Source organism: Alosa alosa, chromosome 7 (assembly GCF_017589495.1).
Source record: "Alosa alosa isolate M-15738 ecotype Scorff River chromosome 7, AALO_Geno_1.1, whole genome shotgun sequence".
NCBI classification, from domain to species: Eukaryota; Metazoa; Chordata; class Actinopteri; order Clupeiformes; family Clupeidae; genus Alosa; species Alosa alosa.
Window position 1 is genome coordinate 6,147,777 of NC_063195.1, and position 18,830 is coordinate 6,166,606.

General features: G+C 38.2%; 1 protein-coding gene across 1 annotated transcript; it reads right to left on the bottom strand.

Moving 5' to 3' along the window:
* Positions 1 to 784: 784 nt before the first annotated feature.
* Positions 785 to 8,852, bottom strand: LOC125297370 (zinc finger protein 239-like). The gene is made up of 3 exons (XM_048247716.1): positions 8,691 to 8,852; positions 8,201 to 8,483; positions 785 to 2,470 (listed from the first exon to the last, which is right to left on the bottom strand). Exons 2-3 carry the CDS (start codon positions 8,406 to 8,408, stop codon positions 1,566 to 1,568), a joined length of 1,113 nt encoding a protein of 370 aa, XP_048103673.1. The 5' UTR covers positions 8,409 to 8,483; positions 8,691 to 8,852; the 3' UTR covers positions 785 to 1,565.
* Positions 8,853 to 18,830: the final 9,978 nt, after the last annotated feature.

An 18,830-nucleotide genomic window follows, 5' to 3' on the forward strand; every position in this document is an offset into this window, starting at 1 on the left:
ACTTATTATCGATATCAAAACAATTGTGACTAAATTGTTATCGTCTATTTTCCTGACTGATGCATGAGATAGAGATAGATAGCCTACAGAACATCGATGACTCTGTAAATAACTATTAGGCCTATTGTATTGGATTTGAGTTGTATTGGTCTACATATGATTTTATATTCCTCTTTTTAGTCAACTTTAGCAGAGGTTCCAATAATTCTAGAGGGTACTGTACTCCTATATTACAAAACCAAAACCAAAATCATGTTGGCCTAAGTAAAGACAATGTTAAGTGTGGTTCCCTCATTGGCATTGACGCCCCCCCCCCCCCCAAAACTGTATTAATTCCCCCTATGTAAAACACTGAGGGGGGAATTCCCCTCATTGTGAAAAAATATAATTTTAAACCCTGCATGCACATGTTTTTACATAGTTGTGCAAGAGAGTTGTAGTTGTAAACAGAAAGTGGTCGCAATGTTGAGAATTCATAAATAAATTTGTAATATCATAAGCCAACTGTAACAAACATTTTTATACTTAATCTTATACAACATTTTTATGATAACATAACAAATCAGGGAGACACAAATGCTTTACTAAATGGTATTTAATAAACAATTAAACAGCTAATGTACATTATGTTATGGCTTGCATTTACTGTTAATGGGCACATTCATTTTGAAAAATTTGAACAGAGAGTTGTAGTTGTCGAAAGTGGTCTGGATAGAATTTAAGCCAACTGATGACGACACAAATGCTTTACTAAATGGTATTTAATAAACAATTAAACAGTTCCTGGCTTGAAAACAGTAACCAACTCAGGCAGACAAATGGAATGCAGTATTGGCCTATGGGGTTTGACCAGAGCCATGGAATGCAGCATTAGTCTACGGGGTTTGACCAGAGCCAAGGAATGCAGCATTAGTCTATGGGGTTTGACCAGAGCCATAAAGAGGAAGTTGTGACACACTTTTGATGTTGCTGCCACACAATCTAAGCTCCAAAAATCCTGTGCTGGATGGCTGTATCGCAGGAGGAGGGATCCTCTAGCAGCCGGAAATACATCCCAAGTGATATTTCCGGATGGTGGAGGATATATGGGCGTAACTCACTGACTGCTGACCAAGTGATTGTCTGTTTTCATTTCCGAAACTCCAATAAAATGGCATGGAAAAGCGCTGCATCTTCCACCGTCTCTTAATGGGAGTGTCACCACCTGTTTTCTCTAACACCCCAGTTTTAAATCGTAACTCTCACCAAATTGCAATCTAGGGTCTTTTTGTCGATGTAGCCAAATCAAACTTCGTTTAAAAACATAATTGCGTTGGAATCGTCACTTTTAAGCTTGTCCGTATTGTTGTTTTCAGGTCAAATGGCCTTTTGAATGGGAGTCGTCAGGGCACTGCTATTTTGATACATGATTGCGTCAAAATGTATCTCAATATGTATCTCCAATTCTAGGGACTCTGTTTTCTCTCTTTTAACATAAAATGACATAATTACGCCACAACTCTGTTTTCTCTAACGCTCCGTTTTAACATAAAAGCTTTTCCACACTGGATACACATGTGCGGCTTCTATCCAGTGTGCGTATGAATTTGAAAACGAAGATTTGATATTTTTGAAAAAGCCTTGCCACTCTCAATACATTTATAAGGCTTCTCTTCAGTGTGTTTTAGCATATGGGTTTTAAGATTACCAACCCGTGTAAAAGCTTTCCCACACTGGTCACACTTGTGGGGTTTCTCTCCCGTGTGAGTTAAATAATGGGTTTTAAGATGTGAAACTACTGAAAAAGCTCTTCCACACTGGTCACATTTGTGAGGTTTCTCTCTAGTGTGTATTACCATATGAGTTTTAAGACTTGACATTCTTGTGAAGGCTTTTCCACACTGGATACATTTATGAGGCTTCTCTCCAGTGTGTATTAGCATATGGGTTTTAAGAGATGATATTTGTGAAAAAGTATTTCCACACTGAATACATTTATGAGGCTTCTCTCCAGTGTGTGTTAACATATGGGTTTTAAGATGTGAAATTTGTAAAAAAGTTTTTCCACACTGGACACATTTATGATGCTTCTCTCCAGTGTGTATTAGCATATGGGTTTTAAGAGATGATATTTGTGAAAAAGTTTTTCCACACTGAATACATTTATGAGGCTTTTCTCCAGTGTGTATTCGCATATGGGGTTTAAGATGAGAAACCTGTGAAAATGCTTTTCCACACTGGATACATTTATGAGGCTTCTTTCCAGTGTGAATTAGCATATGGGTTTTAAGACTTGACATTCTTGTGAAGGCTTTTCCACACTGGATACATTCATGAAAGTGTGTTTTCTGGTGTTTCTTGAGTTTTCTCAGGGTTGTGAAACTCTTCCTGCAGACAGTGCAGTGGTGCAGCCTTCCTTTGAGTTGCAGGTTGAGTTCATCATTCTGTCCATGGATCTTCTGTTGCGTTACAGGTGGTTGTTCCGATACACCTGGAATTACAAGATGGATTTAGAATGGCAAGTGTTTTACATTCAGCAATTTGATTATCTGATAAAGACATATGCTTTACAAGACAGAAAGCCATCCCCCAAAAGTGGCCTCAAAGTCGAGAATTCATACTTATGATCATAAAAATGAACAAACATTAACCTTGACCTTAAGAAACGGTGATCTACAAAAACTGCTTATCTAATAAGTATAATTCATTAGTTAATTTGATATTCAATTGAGAATCCAAAATCAAAAAAAGAAAAAATATGACTTATTGTTTCATTATTTGTTTATGAATGTGATACAAACAAACAAATAACGCTTTGTTTTTCAAACTTTTGATTTCATGGTCAGATCAAAAGGTAGAACCTTTAAAAAACAGCCTTAGGGCCAAAGCTGATTTTGATTAAAAAAAAAAAAAATAATAATTCCCCAATTGCTGTGACCCAGAAATTATTTATTGACTTACATTGCCAACTGCTGCTTGTTTTGCAGTGTTAAATCAGATTACCAGTCCGATTATAACTTTACCACTAACAATTTAACCTAAAGACAATGGCTATATTTAAATGTCCACTCAGACCGACAGAATCTCTCTTTTTTCCACTCAGCCGACAGTCTAAACAAATAGGTTTTTCTAACTTCTATGCTCGACTTAAATTATTTGCTCTGCTTGTGAATGAAGTTGTATCCCACTTTCCTTTGATCAATGTGCTTGTTGAACGATGCTGGCAAGCAAGTCCCTAGTTTCCGTCATGCCTCCTCTTGTCTCTGATGTAACGGTGTAAATTGTATCAATGTGCATTGTATCTTTGTAAACTGTAAATTGTTTACGCATGCTTATTAAGACCACCGCTAGCGTAGCTTAGTATAACCATTTGTTTTCACATACACCATCAATCAAACTAACCAATCACTGGTCACGTCACACTCATAAACCAAGGTCTCGTTTGTCATCAGTCACGTGATTTTTATGGAAACAAAACTAGCCTCGAACTGGGGCTTCATGTGGCACACCCCTTTCTGCTCGAAACAGTATATCAAGTTATAGGTGCGTATATTTTTTTGCAGGACCGAATCCAGTTTAATGCTAGTAAGTTTGCAAAAATATAGCCTAATTTTGCATGTACAGTTAAGAACAAAATTATTCATACCCCTGGCAAATATTGATTTAATGTTGATTTTCTTTTGACCAATATGTTTGTTCTGTCTAAAAATGACACTGTCACATGCCAATAGGTTGTAAGACAATATGGTAAACACATGGAATCAAAAACAAAATACGCCTTATCTTTTTTTTACATTTTTATGAAAAATGGTGTGTCCACAATTATTCATACCCTTTTAAAATAATCACTGGAAACTTTTTTATTTGCAATCAAAGCTCTCAAAATGGTTCTTCTAATACGTACCAAGCCGCTCCATGTCTCCACAATGATTATAGACCGCACCTTTTTAGCTGCAATCCGGGTTTTGAGGCAGGAACGATTTTTTGCCATCACTCTGGCCTTGTCTGGCCTTTTTTGACGGATTGAGGTCTGGACTCTGGCTGGGCCACTCTAAAATGTTGGCATTGTTCTCTGTTAACCATTTCTTGACTTGTTTGACTGTATGTTTTGGATCATTGTATGGTTTAATGGTCCAATGATGCCTATTGGGGAAGGTCTCTTGGCACACTGCCTTATCTTTTCCTCCAGAATCTCAGTGTAGCCTCTTGCTTTAGTGTTACCGTTTACTTTGAGAAGGTCACCAGTTCCCCCTGGTAGAAAAACATCACAAAAGAATACTTGTCTAACCCCCCCCCGCCGCCCACAATTTAAATGGACATGGTGTCATTGGAATTTAATGCTTCTTTTTTTATGCCAATCTCAGGCCATGTCCCTGGGTCTAAAAAAAACTTTAAAAAAAATCAGCGAAGGCTAAATTCTTTGCCCAGGTGTGCCCTTATAAAGGTTTAGCTGAGTTGGGCATGTTTGGAGAAGAGTGATCCATGATCAGCATCCAAGATGACCAAGTGATTCATTATGAGATGGAGTTAACATTTCAACCACCAAAACACCATCCACAATGTAGAGAATAGCTATAGAAATGTATTAGTTTTGGGTGTGACAATGGGACCAGAGGGGTATTTCACAAAGGCAGAATTAAGACATCCAAGATAAGTGATAAAGCAAGGTTTGACATAGCGTTGTCTGGTCATCCTAGCTCAAATCGTTTCACTAATGCCAATCCAGGATGAGTAGGAGCGACTAAGTCAAGCCAGGTGTAAGTAATTCAGGATGTGTGCGCGTTCTCGTTTCTGTTCCAAAATGGAATGGGGAATCATGGCAGAAGTAGGTGTGGTAGACAAACTGAATGCAAATTTACGTATGCACCCACGTGTGAGTGCTTCCTTGTCTCGGCACGCAGCATCATTAAGAAAGCGCTTGCCACTGCAAAGATGCACATAGTATGATATACCTTAATATTATAGTTGAAAATACCTTCGAAAACGTGCCCCCCCCCCCCACTTCCAATCAACTACAGTAGGCTATTCATCAAACGTCTATCACTAAAATAAGCAAACAATGAGTACCTAGGCCTATGTTAATAATTATAAGGCTATCACAATTAAAATAATAACCATATGTTAGTAGGCAGACAATCTGTTTTGTTTTGCGAGCAAATACATTTAGTAAATAGTTTATAAATGGAATAAAGCTCCTTAAAAATTAGCACGGAGGTCTGATGTGAATGACAGCTAGCTGAACCAATAAGACAACATAATTACCATTAGAATTAACTTAGCTTGGCTGTTAGCCTGGTCGGGACTAGGTGCAGAGAATAAATCCCCATGGTAACTTATGTGCCACCTCTTTTGTGAAACCAAGTCAAGGCTAAATTCATCCAGGATAACCTAAAAATCCCAGCTTAATCCCTTATCATGGTTTTGTGAAATACCCCTCTGGTGAACTTCTCAAAGTAAACGGTAACACTAAAACAAGGAGCACATTGAGAATTTTAGAGGAGAAGATCAGGCTGTCTATCGAGAGACCTGCCCCAATAGGCGGCATTGGATCATTAAACTACACAATTATCCAAAACATACAGCTAAACAAGGCAAGAAATGGTATCCGAGAACAATACCAACATTTTAGAGTGGCCCAGCCAGAGTCCAGACCTCAATCCGTCAAAAAAGTGAGTACAAGGCCAGAGGGATAACAAATAATCGTTCTTGACTCAAAACCCAGATTGCTGTTAAAAAGGTGCTGTCTACAATATTTGTGGAGACATGGAGAGGCTTGGCAGATTACAAGAACCATTTTGAGAGCTGTGAATGCAAATAAAGATGTTTCCATTGATTATTTAAAAAGGGTATGAATAATTTTGGACACACGATTTTTTTTATAAATTTCATACATTTTCAGTCAGAACAAACATATTGGTAAAGAGAAAATCAACATTGAATCAATATTTGCCAGGGGTATGAATAATTTGGTTCTTAACTGTATTTTGTCCGAGTGGTTGTAGTGTAGTGATCATGGCATAGATATTACTGACTTTTCATAGAGTGCCTGCATATAGCCCTAGTAGTGTTGCACGGTGTATCGATACTAAAAAGGTATCACGATGCCTTCACGCAAAAAAAAAGATACGATTTCCGACGTTTTTAGAATCGATACTTTATTAAAATTAACGCTGTGTCTGCGTGAACTGCTGCTCTCATTGCTCCTTGCATGCATCTAGGCATCAAGTGAAATCTGCAACTATTTCGGATACATCGCGAATAGTGAAGGCAAGCCATCAGGTACACAGAGGCCCGTTTGTAAAATATGTTTCAAAGTCATTTAAAAGCAGTAGGCTACGCATGGAACTTGGCTAAACACCTCGCAGACATATCCCAACATTTTTGTTCAAAGAACAGCAGGTTAACGAATATGCTATGCTCATAGGGTGCTAACGTGATGAAAGCGCAATGTTCACGCCAGAATAACATTACCATACCATAACTTGTAAACAATCTATTTCATGTTCGGTCAGTACTACTGGTAATATTTGTCATGGCATGTAGACTGCAATTTGTTCAATAAGTACTGCCCAGATGTAGGATAGGCTACCAGAAATGCGCTAATTAAAGCCCACAGCATATAATACCACCAAAGCGTGTTGAGTCCTAATAATAATAGCGGCTTATTGTGACGTTGTAGCAAATCATGTTATCAAAGAAATAGACGTAGGCTAATGTAGGAATGCACACAGACATATTGCAACAGGTAATGGTGTAGGCCTATCTGACGAAGACCTGAGTGGTTGGAACGTCGTACTTGTACACTGGGCGCAAAGACCATCCTCACATTTTTCCCTTTGCAACTGTCAAAGAAATCCCATGAACACGGGAAGGCCTAGGGAAGCCTATACTGTACATCAGATGGCCTAAAGATTAGGCCCCTCTGCATAGCATTCAGTGATTTGGATACAGTAATTTCAACACTGACCTTGATCTAGCCTAGTTTGGCTATTTAAAGCTCCTTTATTGGCAAAACACAACACAATGTAAATGAACTAGAACAAAAAAATAAAGGACTTAATCACACAAAGTAGGCCTACTATTTTACTGACTATAAAAATAATAATTATGTAGGAAGTTTAGAACCCAGAATTGACCTGCACACTACAAAAGTGCACCGAATTCAACACACATGACTCAATACACTTGGAGGAGGTATGAGTCCTTTCTTTTCCAGATATCTTAGGATTTCGCCGTAGTATCGTTTCAGTATCGAGCATCGTGATATTTATGGCAGGTATCGTATCGAAGTCATAATTTTGGTATTGTGACAACACTAAGCCCTAGTCTGAAGATTGTAGGTCATCCAGACCAGGGCTACATGCAGGCACTCTATGAAAAGTCAGTCCTCAGGGAGGCACTGAAAATTGTAGAAGACCCCACACACATCCTGTACGAGGAGTTTGCTCTCCTACCCTCAGGTAGACGCTTTAGAGTACTAAACTGCAGATTAAATAAATACAAAAACTCCTTTATCCCAACTGCTATAAAGATGCTCAATGATAGGTAGCTAGCTACCTATATGTTATCCAGCAGCTCTGACTGAGTTTTTTTTTTATTTTTATTTTTTAACTGTGGTGGTGTGGGGCTGTATGTGTAACTGTTGTTTTTTTAATTGCCTATGTATGAGCTGTGTATGTCTGTGATTCAGTGATCGTGAAGCCCAAGACAAATTTCCCCTTGGGGACAATAAAGTATAAAGTATATTAAATGTGACTTCAAATTCGTCTAAAACAACTTTTTTGTGAATGTTTGACAACTTCTAGATAGATAGATAGATAGATAGATAGATAGATAGATAGATACTTTATTGATCCCCAGGGGAAATTCAAGAAGAATTTCCTGCAGCTGTGGTGAGCAATGGCAGCACGCACAAGGAAACCAGTTGGTTGGAAAAACCAGAAGGCACACAACACCTGCGTCGCATACATTAAACTTGCTTCAGGTCACACAACAAACCTTGTTTCCTGTAGTTGCTATGGTCAACTACCCTGGAAATCCAGAGTTCTCACGAACATGACCCTTTACTTAAACTTTGCTTCAGGTTACACAACATTGTTTCCTGTACTTGCTATGGTTAAAATATCAAAATACTGTTGTTGTTTCATTTAAGTTTTCTTCTGTTTTTCTTCACATGGTTACAAGTGATTCACATCTAAAAGGGGGATCTGAAAGGACTTACTCTGCACCAGATAATCGTGTTCTTGTTCATCATCTTCAATCTTCACTTCGATCTCTGCTTTTATCTGTTTTGTTTCATTGTCAGTAACGCTGGACCCTGCGGCATCGGTTTCAGTTCTACAGTGAAGCTCTGCAAAGGGCTTTTCATCTTCAACTTGAGAAATCATATATCCATATTCCTCCTCTTGTATGTCTTCTTCTTTAACCATTACTATCGGCTGGTCGACCTGCTGGGTTTCGGTAACGCATGCCAACGCACTAAAGATGATCCCATTCAAAGTTTTCTACAGCATAATCAAAGCAAAAAACAAAAGGTTGCCTTTCAAGATTTGTTCTCGTTTTAAATAAAACACTCGAAAACTAAATTACCTGTTACTTCAATAGTTGGCACATGGCTTAGTTCCATCTATCACTTACTTATTCAAGTAGTTAACTTAAAAAATCTGTTATTGTGTGTAACGTAGGCTAGCATAGACATTAAACGAGCCTACCTGAAGCAAGTCCACGTACTCCACACACACTGTTCTGTTCACAGAGATCTGCTGATCTGGTATTTATGAAGAATAAGACGTCAAACCATGCATATCTTCACAATATCAAGCATTATTGAACCAACATCGCGGACGATCGCATTTTTAAAAGAAACCGCGGGGTATGAAATTAACTCGTGAAATGTAGATTGTTGACAAACCAACCAGACAACTATGCATTGCTGCCACCGCCTGGAACGGAGTGTCACTGCAAGGATTTGGATTTGGATCTAGGTTAGATAGCCTAGGGTTTTTATTTTTTATTATGAATATACCTTGGTAGTACTTTACATCAACATACATAGTACAAATTAAAGGAACCGTATGTAAGAAAAACATTTCAATTAATCATAAAATGGCCCTGATATGTCACTAGACATTAAGAAATCATGTTAATTTCAAATACTTATATCACTGACAACAGTAGTCCGGCCAGGATATTGTCATTTAAAAAGTGAAGTTGCAGCCCTCAACTGATGTTGATGTTGTGTTTTGTCATGTCATGTTGTGTTTTGGCCTGATGTGCCACCCTCCACCTATCTACTAATCACAAAGTCAGTAGTGTTTCGCCATCCGGGTTGGCAACCTCGAGTCAGGGGGGAGGGGGAGGGGATACACCGCTCTTCAGTATTTTGAAAGTGATTGCAGTACCAGTTTTGGCCACAATCTTACATATGGTTCCTTTAAATATGACAATAGTACGGAAGCGTATTGCTGCCACACTGGAATAAATAAAAAGGCTCAGTATCACGTAATTACGTGAAAAGTTTCTTGTTATAATAATATCTTTTTCACGTTTTAACAACATTTATCACATTATTACATGAAATGATCATGTTATTTAAAGATAATGTCATGTTATTTCAAGATATGATATTTTCAAGTTTTTACAAGATATTTATCATGTTATTATTACATGAAATTATCACGTTATTTCAAGATAATGAAACTAAACTAAACGAGAGGCAAGAATAGGCTATGGCTCATTCACACGACTCAATCAAATTCTATTTTAAGCTCGGTGGATGATGTTGCTATATCAATATAGATGCGAACACCCACGCATTCTCCAGAATAATTCTGCACCTGTGTGCAGTAGCCTGTAACGGAGTGGGGCCGGGCTGATTACCGTAGTGTGATCTCAAAAAGCGCATGCTATTGCTGTTTGAATATTTTCTTTGCTGTGCTCTCCAGCAGCCTGCACTGTGCGACTGCAGCGCTTCACTACTCACTCCCCATGTCCCTTCCCCACAGCCTTAGAAAGGACAGAGATGACCTGACATGCAGGCTACCGAGCCAGAGCGCTCTATACATTCACCTTGCATCAAGTTAGGGAAAGTCTTATTTATTGTGTTGATAAGTAGATGAAGCAGAACTATCAGGCTGTGTGAGCAGGCTACCCTGCACAGAACCTCTCTATCGGCCTCCTTTTCAGCAGCTCTCTGCCGATACACACACATCCCTTTTCGCTGCTCCTCAGTCAGATGGGAAGAGACCACACACACACGTCCTACACACATACACACATGCACAAAAACAAACTTGTAATAGCAGTCAGGCAGTTCATAGACATGACTAGTTCTCATTTATGCCAGCCATGTAGCCTGGCAGGCCATCCTGTATCATTGAAATGTATAGTCTGGAATCGAACCATTCACCTCACTTAATCCAAGGGGCGGGCAGAGAATTGTCTTTCAAACTGCCTAGGCATGCAATAGGCCAGTGCTATGACCATATCCGTATCCGGTCGGCAAAACGGCAAATACATCTTTCTTCTAAAGGAATGACGTGCATTGTGTTGCTCAATTTTCAAAGAAAAGCACAAGTCCAACTCCTCGAAAGTTGACGCCAACGCCGATTCAAACAACCGCTCTTCGTTTGCCATAGCCACCTTCCTTGTTGTTCACCGTCGCAGGACTGTTGTTATCCTGTTAAGCCCGCCTTAAGACAAAATAGAGCGCTGTGATTGGATGACATCCACGGCGTCAGCCAATAGAAATCCCTATGGTTTGATACTAGACGTACAGGCTGAGCAAATTAATTTGCCGCCGCTAGGGTGCGTCTACCTACAAGGATACAAGGAAGTTTATTGTCACATGCATATAGTTACTGGAAGTAAGAAATGCAGTGAAATTATGTCTGGTGTCAGCCTATTTGTGTGTTTGGGGGGTAAAAAGTGCAGTAGAAGAGGGGTTTAGTAGATTAAGTGGCAAGGGCTGCATAAGAAAGGTGAGGGAGGATTGGGTGGGGGGGCACCAACAAGGAGCACCCAAGAGCAACAGGGGCAAGGAAAACTCCCTTACCAAGGAAGAAACCTTGGGCAGATCCACGGCTCAAGGGGCTAACCCAACTGCCAGGGTCTTGGTGTGTGTGTTGGGGGATGACAGGGGAGATGGGATAGTGTGCTGTGTATGTGGGGAGAGGGCAGTGTGCAATATGTGTGTTGGAGAAGCTCCCCTCATGAGACAATGTGCTGTGTATTGGGGGGGACAGTGTGCTGTAAGTATGTTGGGGATGTGTGTTGGAGAAGCTTCCTGATGAAATAATGTGCTGTGTATGTAGGGGAGAGGGGGGGGGGGCAGTGTACTGCAAGTATGGTGAAGGGACTTACTATAGCAAGCAGAGTACTGTATGTATGATGTATGTGAGTGATGAAGATGTGTGTGTGGGCGGGAGGGGAGTGTAGCAGTGACTGTGTGTGTGTGTGTGTGGGGGTAGGTGGGGGCAGTGTGCTGTAAGTATGTAGAGGATGTGTGTTGGAGAAGATCCTGAAGACAATGTGCTGTCTAGATTTCTAGGCTACCAGCCATGAGCTCTCGTGGCCTCATTTTATTTAGTTATCTTGAAATAACATGATAATTTCATGTAAAAACGTGATAAATATGTAAAAACGTGAAAAAATGATATCTTGAAATAACATGATTTTCACGTTATAACGAAAAAATGAAAATATCATTATCATGTAATAACGTTATACATACCATACCTTCCGTACAATAGTACAATGAAAACATTAAAAAACCGTGGACACTCCAAACTGTACACACTGGGAGCTACATCTCATTGATCGTTTGCGGAGGTCTTGGGAATATAATTTAACACTAAGGATCAGATCTATTCGGTCACAACTCATAATGGGGATAATATGATCAAAGCTGTGTTATTGATGACTGAGATGCAGGGGGATGGATGGCGAAGATACTGAAGAGGGGGAGAGTGACATATTGGTTGGACGGTTTTGAGGTAGAGCTTGACAGTGAGCTGCATGGTTGTCCAATGCTTTCCCAGATAGCAAAATCAGATTGGCAGATAGCGGACCGCTGTTGGTATGCCACCAGTGTATTGCCACTTGATCTAGATAGATAGATAGATAGATAGATACTTTATTGATCCCCAGGGGAAATTCAAGGTCTCAGCAGCAGCATAAATACAACACAAACACATTCTTTAACAGCAGAAAGAGTAATTAAAGTATATAATATAAAAACACAACTAAGCAGTAAGGACAGTAGAAGATAAAGAATATGCTAAATATACTAAAATACAAATTATACTAACACTTAATCTAAATCAATTCTAAAAACAGTATCCACATAGTGGTGATTAATAAATCAGAGGCGCTTGCAATGACTGAGGCAGGGACTGAGCCTGTGATTCTCTGTGCATAGTAAGGTATGGTAAGGTGCTCCAAGGTGCTCTGTGTGAATAAGTGTCATGGTGGTAGTGCAATGGTGATAGTGGTCATGGTGATAGTGCAAATGAGTAAGTCAACAGTGCAACAATGCAGAAATAAAGTAAAGTAAAGTCTATATATCTATATATTTAACTATTTAAGAAAATGTATAAGTGTGGCCACAATTCGGCTGTGGCATGGAGGGGGGGGGGGTTATGCATATGTGCTAATATAGCACGCAAACAGTGAGGCATAAAGACAGTGGTAAAAGTGGCTAGTGGACAGACAGTACCAAACATGGAGGGGGTGAAGAGGCAGACAGACTATGCAGAGAAGTCTATCTCTCCTCTTCCCTTAAGTGAGGCATTGAACAGTTCAATGGCCCTGGGGACAAATGACTTTCTCAGTCTGTCAGTTGTGCAAGGCAGTGAGTTTAAGTCTCCAGCTGATCAGGCTCTTCAGCTTAACAATAGTGCTGTGGAGTGGGTGACACTCATTGTCCAAGATGTTGATCAGTTTGTTCAGGGTCCTTTTGTCAGATAGTGAAGTGATGTACTCCAGTTAAGCTCCAACTACAGAGCCAGCTTTCCTTACCAGCCTGTCAATTCGCCCCACATTCTTCTTCCTTGTGCTTCCTCCCCAGCATAATACTGCATAGAAGAGGACGCTGGCAACAACAGACTGGTAGAACATCCTGAGGAGCTTACTGATCTCTTTTCATTTAAGTTGTCATGAATATTTAGAAAAGACAAGCAATGTTATTAAAATGATGTATGGAGTATAACTGAACAAATGAAAAAGATTTTAGACCAATAGAGGCAAAATATTGGGCAATTTGCCTGCAGCCCACCAGCGGACCGCCAGATCTGCCCTTAGTGGGCCGCCAGCCTCTTGCTATCTGGGTTGAAGTGTAAGATGCACTGCCCACACCTTACAGTTAGCAGTACTGGATGCTTTGAAAGATATACAAGTGTCTAACCCCAGAGCAAAAGCCAGGCACGTCGCTAAAAAACTTAAAACGCAAACTGTTGGTGGAGGGCTAAAGAGAATGGGTCACAAAAGAGCCATCATCGATTGCATAACATGATGACATTTAACCCACAATATGCTAGAGCTACATTGTGAACTCATAACTCAGAGCTTTCTGTGAGAATATGGCCCCAAGCATCCCAGAGCTGCATCTTGGCAGGAGATTCAGTAGATGCATTGAAACCTGTGAAAAATAGCAACAACATGTCTACAATGTGACCAGTTAAAGAAGCACTATGCAGGTCTGGTTATTCCTTCGCTGTTTCTGGGTTTTCGTCGGATTTGGGCTCACATTTTTCACTACACAGCTCCCCCTGCAGCTTCGGTAGCAAGTGACTGTTTCGCTAAACCCCAACTAGCTAGCGAGCTAGCCATCAAGAAACCAAGCTAAACACATACAGGGCTCACAATAAAACGGTCGCACAAACACATTGTTCAAGGGACTATCAAACCACATTACAAAGACAAAGATCACCCAAGGGTATAGGCTACTTACAATTTCAACAGGGTCATTCCACGTCAATTCAACCAGGGCCCACGCACTTAGGTCTCAAAAAAATCTGAAAAAATTACCAGGCGTACCTATGTTACCCAGGAGACACACTGTAAAATTACTCTTATATAAGATCAATACTTTCCAAGCCAGTTACACATATATATTTTGTTCGACCTCTTTTCTGTCAAGGTTCACAAGCCCACAGCGCAAGAACTAAACCATGTAGGAGGCTCAAATTTTGCATTCTGGTACATAAATAGGAATAGTATGTAGCAAAATCGTCACGTTTGGTCTGGATGATCCTGCATGGTCATAGCTGTCCCTCAAAGTTGATCAAAATTCTATTGGAGTTTTTGGCTGGGCTCTGTTTAGGCCTTCAGAAGACATATTTGTACTTAACATAGGCTCTTGATTTATTTTCCTTACTGAGATAAGTAGAAACACTCTCAAAAAAAGCAATGAACAGAAAATAAATTCCTTCAGGGTCTGAACAGCAGACCTTCCAAGTCTGAAAAATCCAACCTAAACACCTTGTGGGAATATGCAAAGATTTTTTTATATATTTTTTCTTTATTCTCCATGATCCCTTCTTTTTAAAAACACCAATTTGACTTGTCTTATGCAAATATTTCTTTTCTATCTTGGATGTCTTAATTCTGCTTTTGTGATATATAGCTCATACTGATGCTGGTGTGCCATTTGTGTATTATAAAATTTGTAACTTACTTATGTTTCTTCATATTCAACGGTACATTTTTAAAGGCCATTATTTCGCAATCTTTCGGGAGGCAGAGTAAGCACTTAATTCTATATGAATTGTCTTTCACTCCGGCAAATGAAAACAGCTTCATCAAACCTGGTGACAGAACCATCTACCGCTCTGGCAGTGATAATGTGCAGGTTTAGAATGATTCGTAATATTTTTATAATTGTAACAAGTAACAATGCAGCACATAAAAAATGTATCGGAGTAAAAGTATTAAACTCACAAATAAATGAAAATATGTACTGAAGTAAAAGTGAAAGTAAGAGAAAATAATAATACTCCAGTAGAGTACAGATACGGCCTTTTAGTACTTCGTTACTATACATCTTTGGTGCTTTATCACCATCACCTTCTCTTTCTTTCTTCAAAGCACATCTCAAGACCTTTCTGTTTAATGATCACTTCTCCTCCACATCCAACACATAGTTCGATACAGATAACTTGTCTTTGTTGTATTGTTTTGTTTGTTTGTTATTGTATTTCCCTGTCTTCCTTCTATGTAAAGCGACCTTGGGTTTGAGAATAAACTTATTACAGTGCATGAAAATGCACTGTACTGTTATTCCAAGGCTTTTTACACTGTACTGTTCTTCCTAGGCTTCTTATTCTTATGTTTCTTCTGATTACAGTGCATGAAAATGCACTGTACTGTTATTCCAAGGCTTTTTACAGTGCATGAAAATGCACTGTACTGTTATTCCAAGGCTTTTGTTCTTCCTAGGCTTCTTCTTATTCTTATTCTTCTAACGCGTTTAATGCAGCTTCAACCGTTTAACGTAGAAACTTCATTCAAACTATGTTACGTAGGTCTTACTTAGGACATGGGTGCTATGTATTTTTCAGCTTTGTAACTTTTATACTTTTTAAACTATTAATTAAAAACTGTTCAAAATTTCCCCATAGACTTAACATGGGCTGATGACATCACAATAGAGCCGTTAAGCAATTAGAATCCTATGGCAGGTGTTCGGGCCACCTGTCCCAACTGCCATTCTCAGGCTTTAAGCATACAAACTGGCCCTATTAAGACTACACACCCTATTCAACTGCTTCCTCTGCCAAAAACTGTTTCAGAATAAAAGTCCTCACTACAATATTTCACTGTTAAACAATTTAACCCTTTAAACTACTGAACTTTTTAACTGTTCAGCCATTGTAACTGTTACTTGTCATCAACTATGACTCCTACCCACTGGAACTAGTTAGCTAAGTTAGCTAAGTCACATGGTTAGCATAGTTAGCATGCTAACATGCTAGTTACCATTTTTAGCAAAACTGCTTAAAATGATTAGCTAAGTTAGCTAAGTCACATGGTTAAGATAGTTAGCATGCTAACATGTTAGCATCTTAGTTAGCATTTTTTAGCAAAACTGCTAAAAAATGATTAGCTAAGTTAACTAAGTCACATGGTTAGCATAGTTAGCATGCTAGTTACCATTTTTAGCAAAACTGCTAAAAATAATTAGCTAAGTTAGCTAAGTCACATGGTTAGCATACTTAGCATTTTAACATTGTTAGCATGCTAATTAGCATAGTAACTTGGTTAACATTATTATCTTTGTTAATATAGTTAGCATAACTACTAGCAAACATTAGAGCCATTCCAAGTGTCAGTTATCGTCAACTATCTACCTAAATAATTTAACCATTTAAACTATCCACTTATTTAACCGTTCAATCATTCCAACTATATTAAACCTTATCTACCAAGTAAATTATTTACCTATATAAACTATCCACCTATTTAACTGTTGAGTCATTCCAACTATATTAAACCTCATCTACCTAGCAACCAATATAGTTTGTTTTTACTCTGTATGATATTTGACATCATATTTTTTGCTTTTTCATGCACTGTATTTCCTTCAGGAAATGCTTTTCTAGTTACAGTGCATGAAAATGCACTGTACTGTTCTTCCTAGGCTTCTTCTTCTTCTTCTAACGCGTTTAATGCAGCTTCAACCGTTTAACGTAGAAACTTCATTCAAACTATGTTACGTAGGTCTTACTTAGGACATGGGTGCTATGTATTTTTCAGCTTTGTAACTTTTATACTTTTTAAACTATTAATTAAAAACTAGTCAAAATTTCCCCATAGACTTAACATGGGCTGATGACATCACAATAGAGCCGTTAAGCAATTAGAATCCTATGGCAGGTGTTCGGGCCACCTGGATCAACTGCCAGTCTCAGGCTTTAAGCATACAAACTGGCCCTATTAAGACTACACATCCTGTTCAACTGCTTCCTCTGCCAAAAACTGTTTCAAAATAAAAGTCCTCACTACAATATTTCACTGTTAAACAATTTAACCCTTTAAACTACTGAACTTTTTAACTGTTCAGCCATTGTAACTGTTACTTGTCATCAACTATGACTCCTACCCACTGTAGCTAGTTAGCATGGTTAGCATAGTTAGCATGCTAGTTAGCATTTTTTAACAAAACTGCTTAAAAGGATTAGCTAAGTCACATGGTTAGCATGTTAGCATTCTTTAGCATTTTTAAGTAAAACTGCTAAAATGATTAGTTTAGTTAGCATTTTTAGTAAAACTGCTAAAAATGATTAGCTAAGTTAGCTAAGTAACGTGGGTTAAGATAGTTAGATGCTAACATGTTAGCATGCTAGTTAGAATAGTTAGCATGACTACTAAAAATGATTAGCTAAGTCACATGGTTAGATAGTTAACATGTTAAGATGTTAGCATGCTTAATTAGCATTTTTAACAAAACTGCTAAAATGATTAGCTAAGTTAGCTAAGTCACATGGTTACATGTTTTTTTTTAGCAAAACCTTAAAAATGATTAGCTAAGTTAGTCACATGGTTATTATAGTTAGCATTTTAACTAAAAAATGATTAGCTAAGTTAGCCTAAAACTGGTTTTTTACCATGTATAAAATAAAACTGTTTCAAAATAAAAGTCCTCACTACAATATTTCACTGTTAAACCATTTAACCCTTTAAACTACTGAACTTTGCAACTGTTCAGCCATTGTAACTGTTTGTCTGCTTGTCATCAACTATGACTCCTACCCATCAGAATTTAGTTAGCTAAGTTAGCTAAGTAACATGGTTTACATAGTTACCATGCTAAGATGTTAGCATAGTTAGCATAACTATTAAAAATGATTAGCTAAGTTAGCTAAGTAACATAGTTAAGATAGTTAGCATGCTAACATGTTAGTTAGCATTTTTAAAGAAAACTGCTAAAAATGATTAGCTAAGTTAGCTAAGTCACATGGTTAAGATAGTTAGCATGCTAACATCTTTAGTTAAGATTTTTAGCAAAACTGCTAAAAAACTATTAGCTATGTTAGCTAAGTAATGTGGTTAAGATAGTTAAGATGTTAACATGTTAGCATGCTAGTTAGCATAGTTAACAAAACTGTTAAAAATGATTGCTAACCATGTTACTTAGCTATAGTTAGCATGCTAGTTAGCATAACTAATTAGCTCAAATAATTAGCTAAGTTAGCTAAGTCCCATGGTTAGCATACTTAAGATTTTAACATTGTTAAAGATCTTAGTTAGCATAGTAACTTGGTTAACATTATTATCTTTGTTAACATAGTTAGCATAACTACTAGCAAACATTAGCCATTCCAAGTGTCAGTTATCGTCAACTATCTACCTAAATAATTTAAGCATTTAAACTATCCACTTATTTAACCGTTCAATCATTCCAACTATATTAAACCTTATCTACCAAGTAAATCATTTACCTATATAAACTATCCACCTATTTAACTGTTCAGTCATGCCAACTATATTAAACCTCATCTACCTAGCAACCAATATAGTTTGTTTTTACTCTGTATGATATTTGACATCATATTTTTTGCATTTTCATGCACTGTATTTCCTTCAGGAAATGCTTTTCTAGTCTAGTTACAGTGCATGAAAATGGACTGTACTGTTCTTCCTAGGCTTCTTCTTCTTCTTCTTCTAACGCGTTTAATGCAGCTTCAACCGTTTAACGTAGAAACTTCATTCAAACTATGTTACGTAGGTCTTACTTAGGACATGGGTGCTATGTATTTTTCAGCTTTGTAACTTTTATACTTTTTAAACTATTAATTAAAAACTAGTCAAAATTTCCCCATAGACTTAACATGGGCTGATGACATCACAATAGA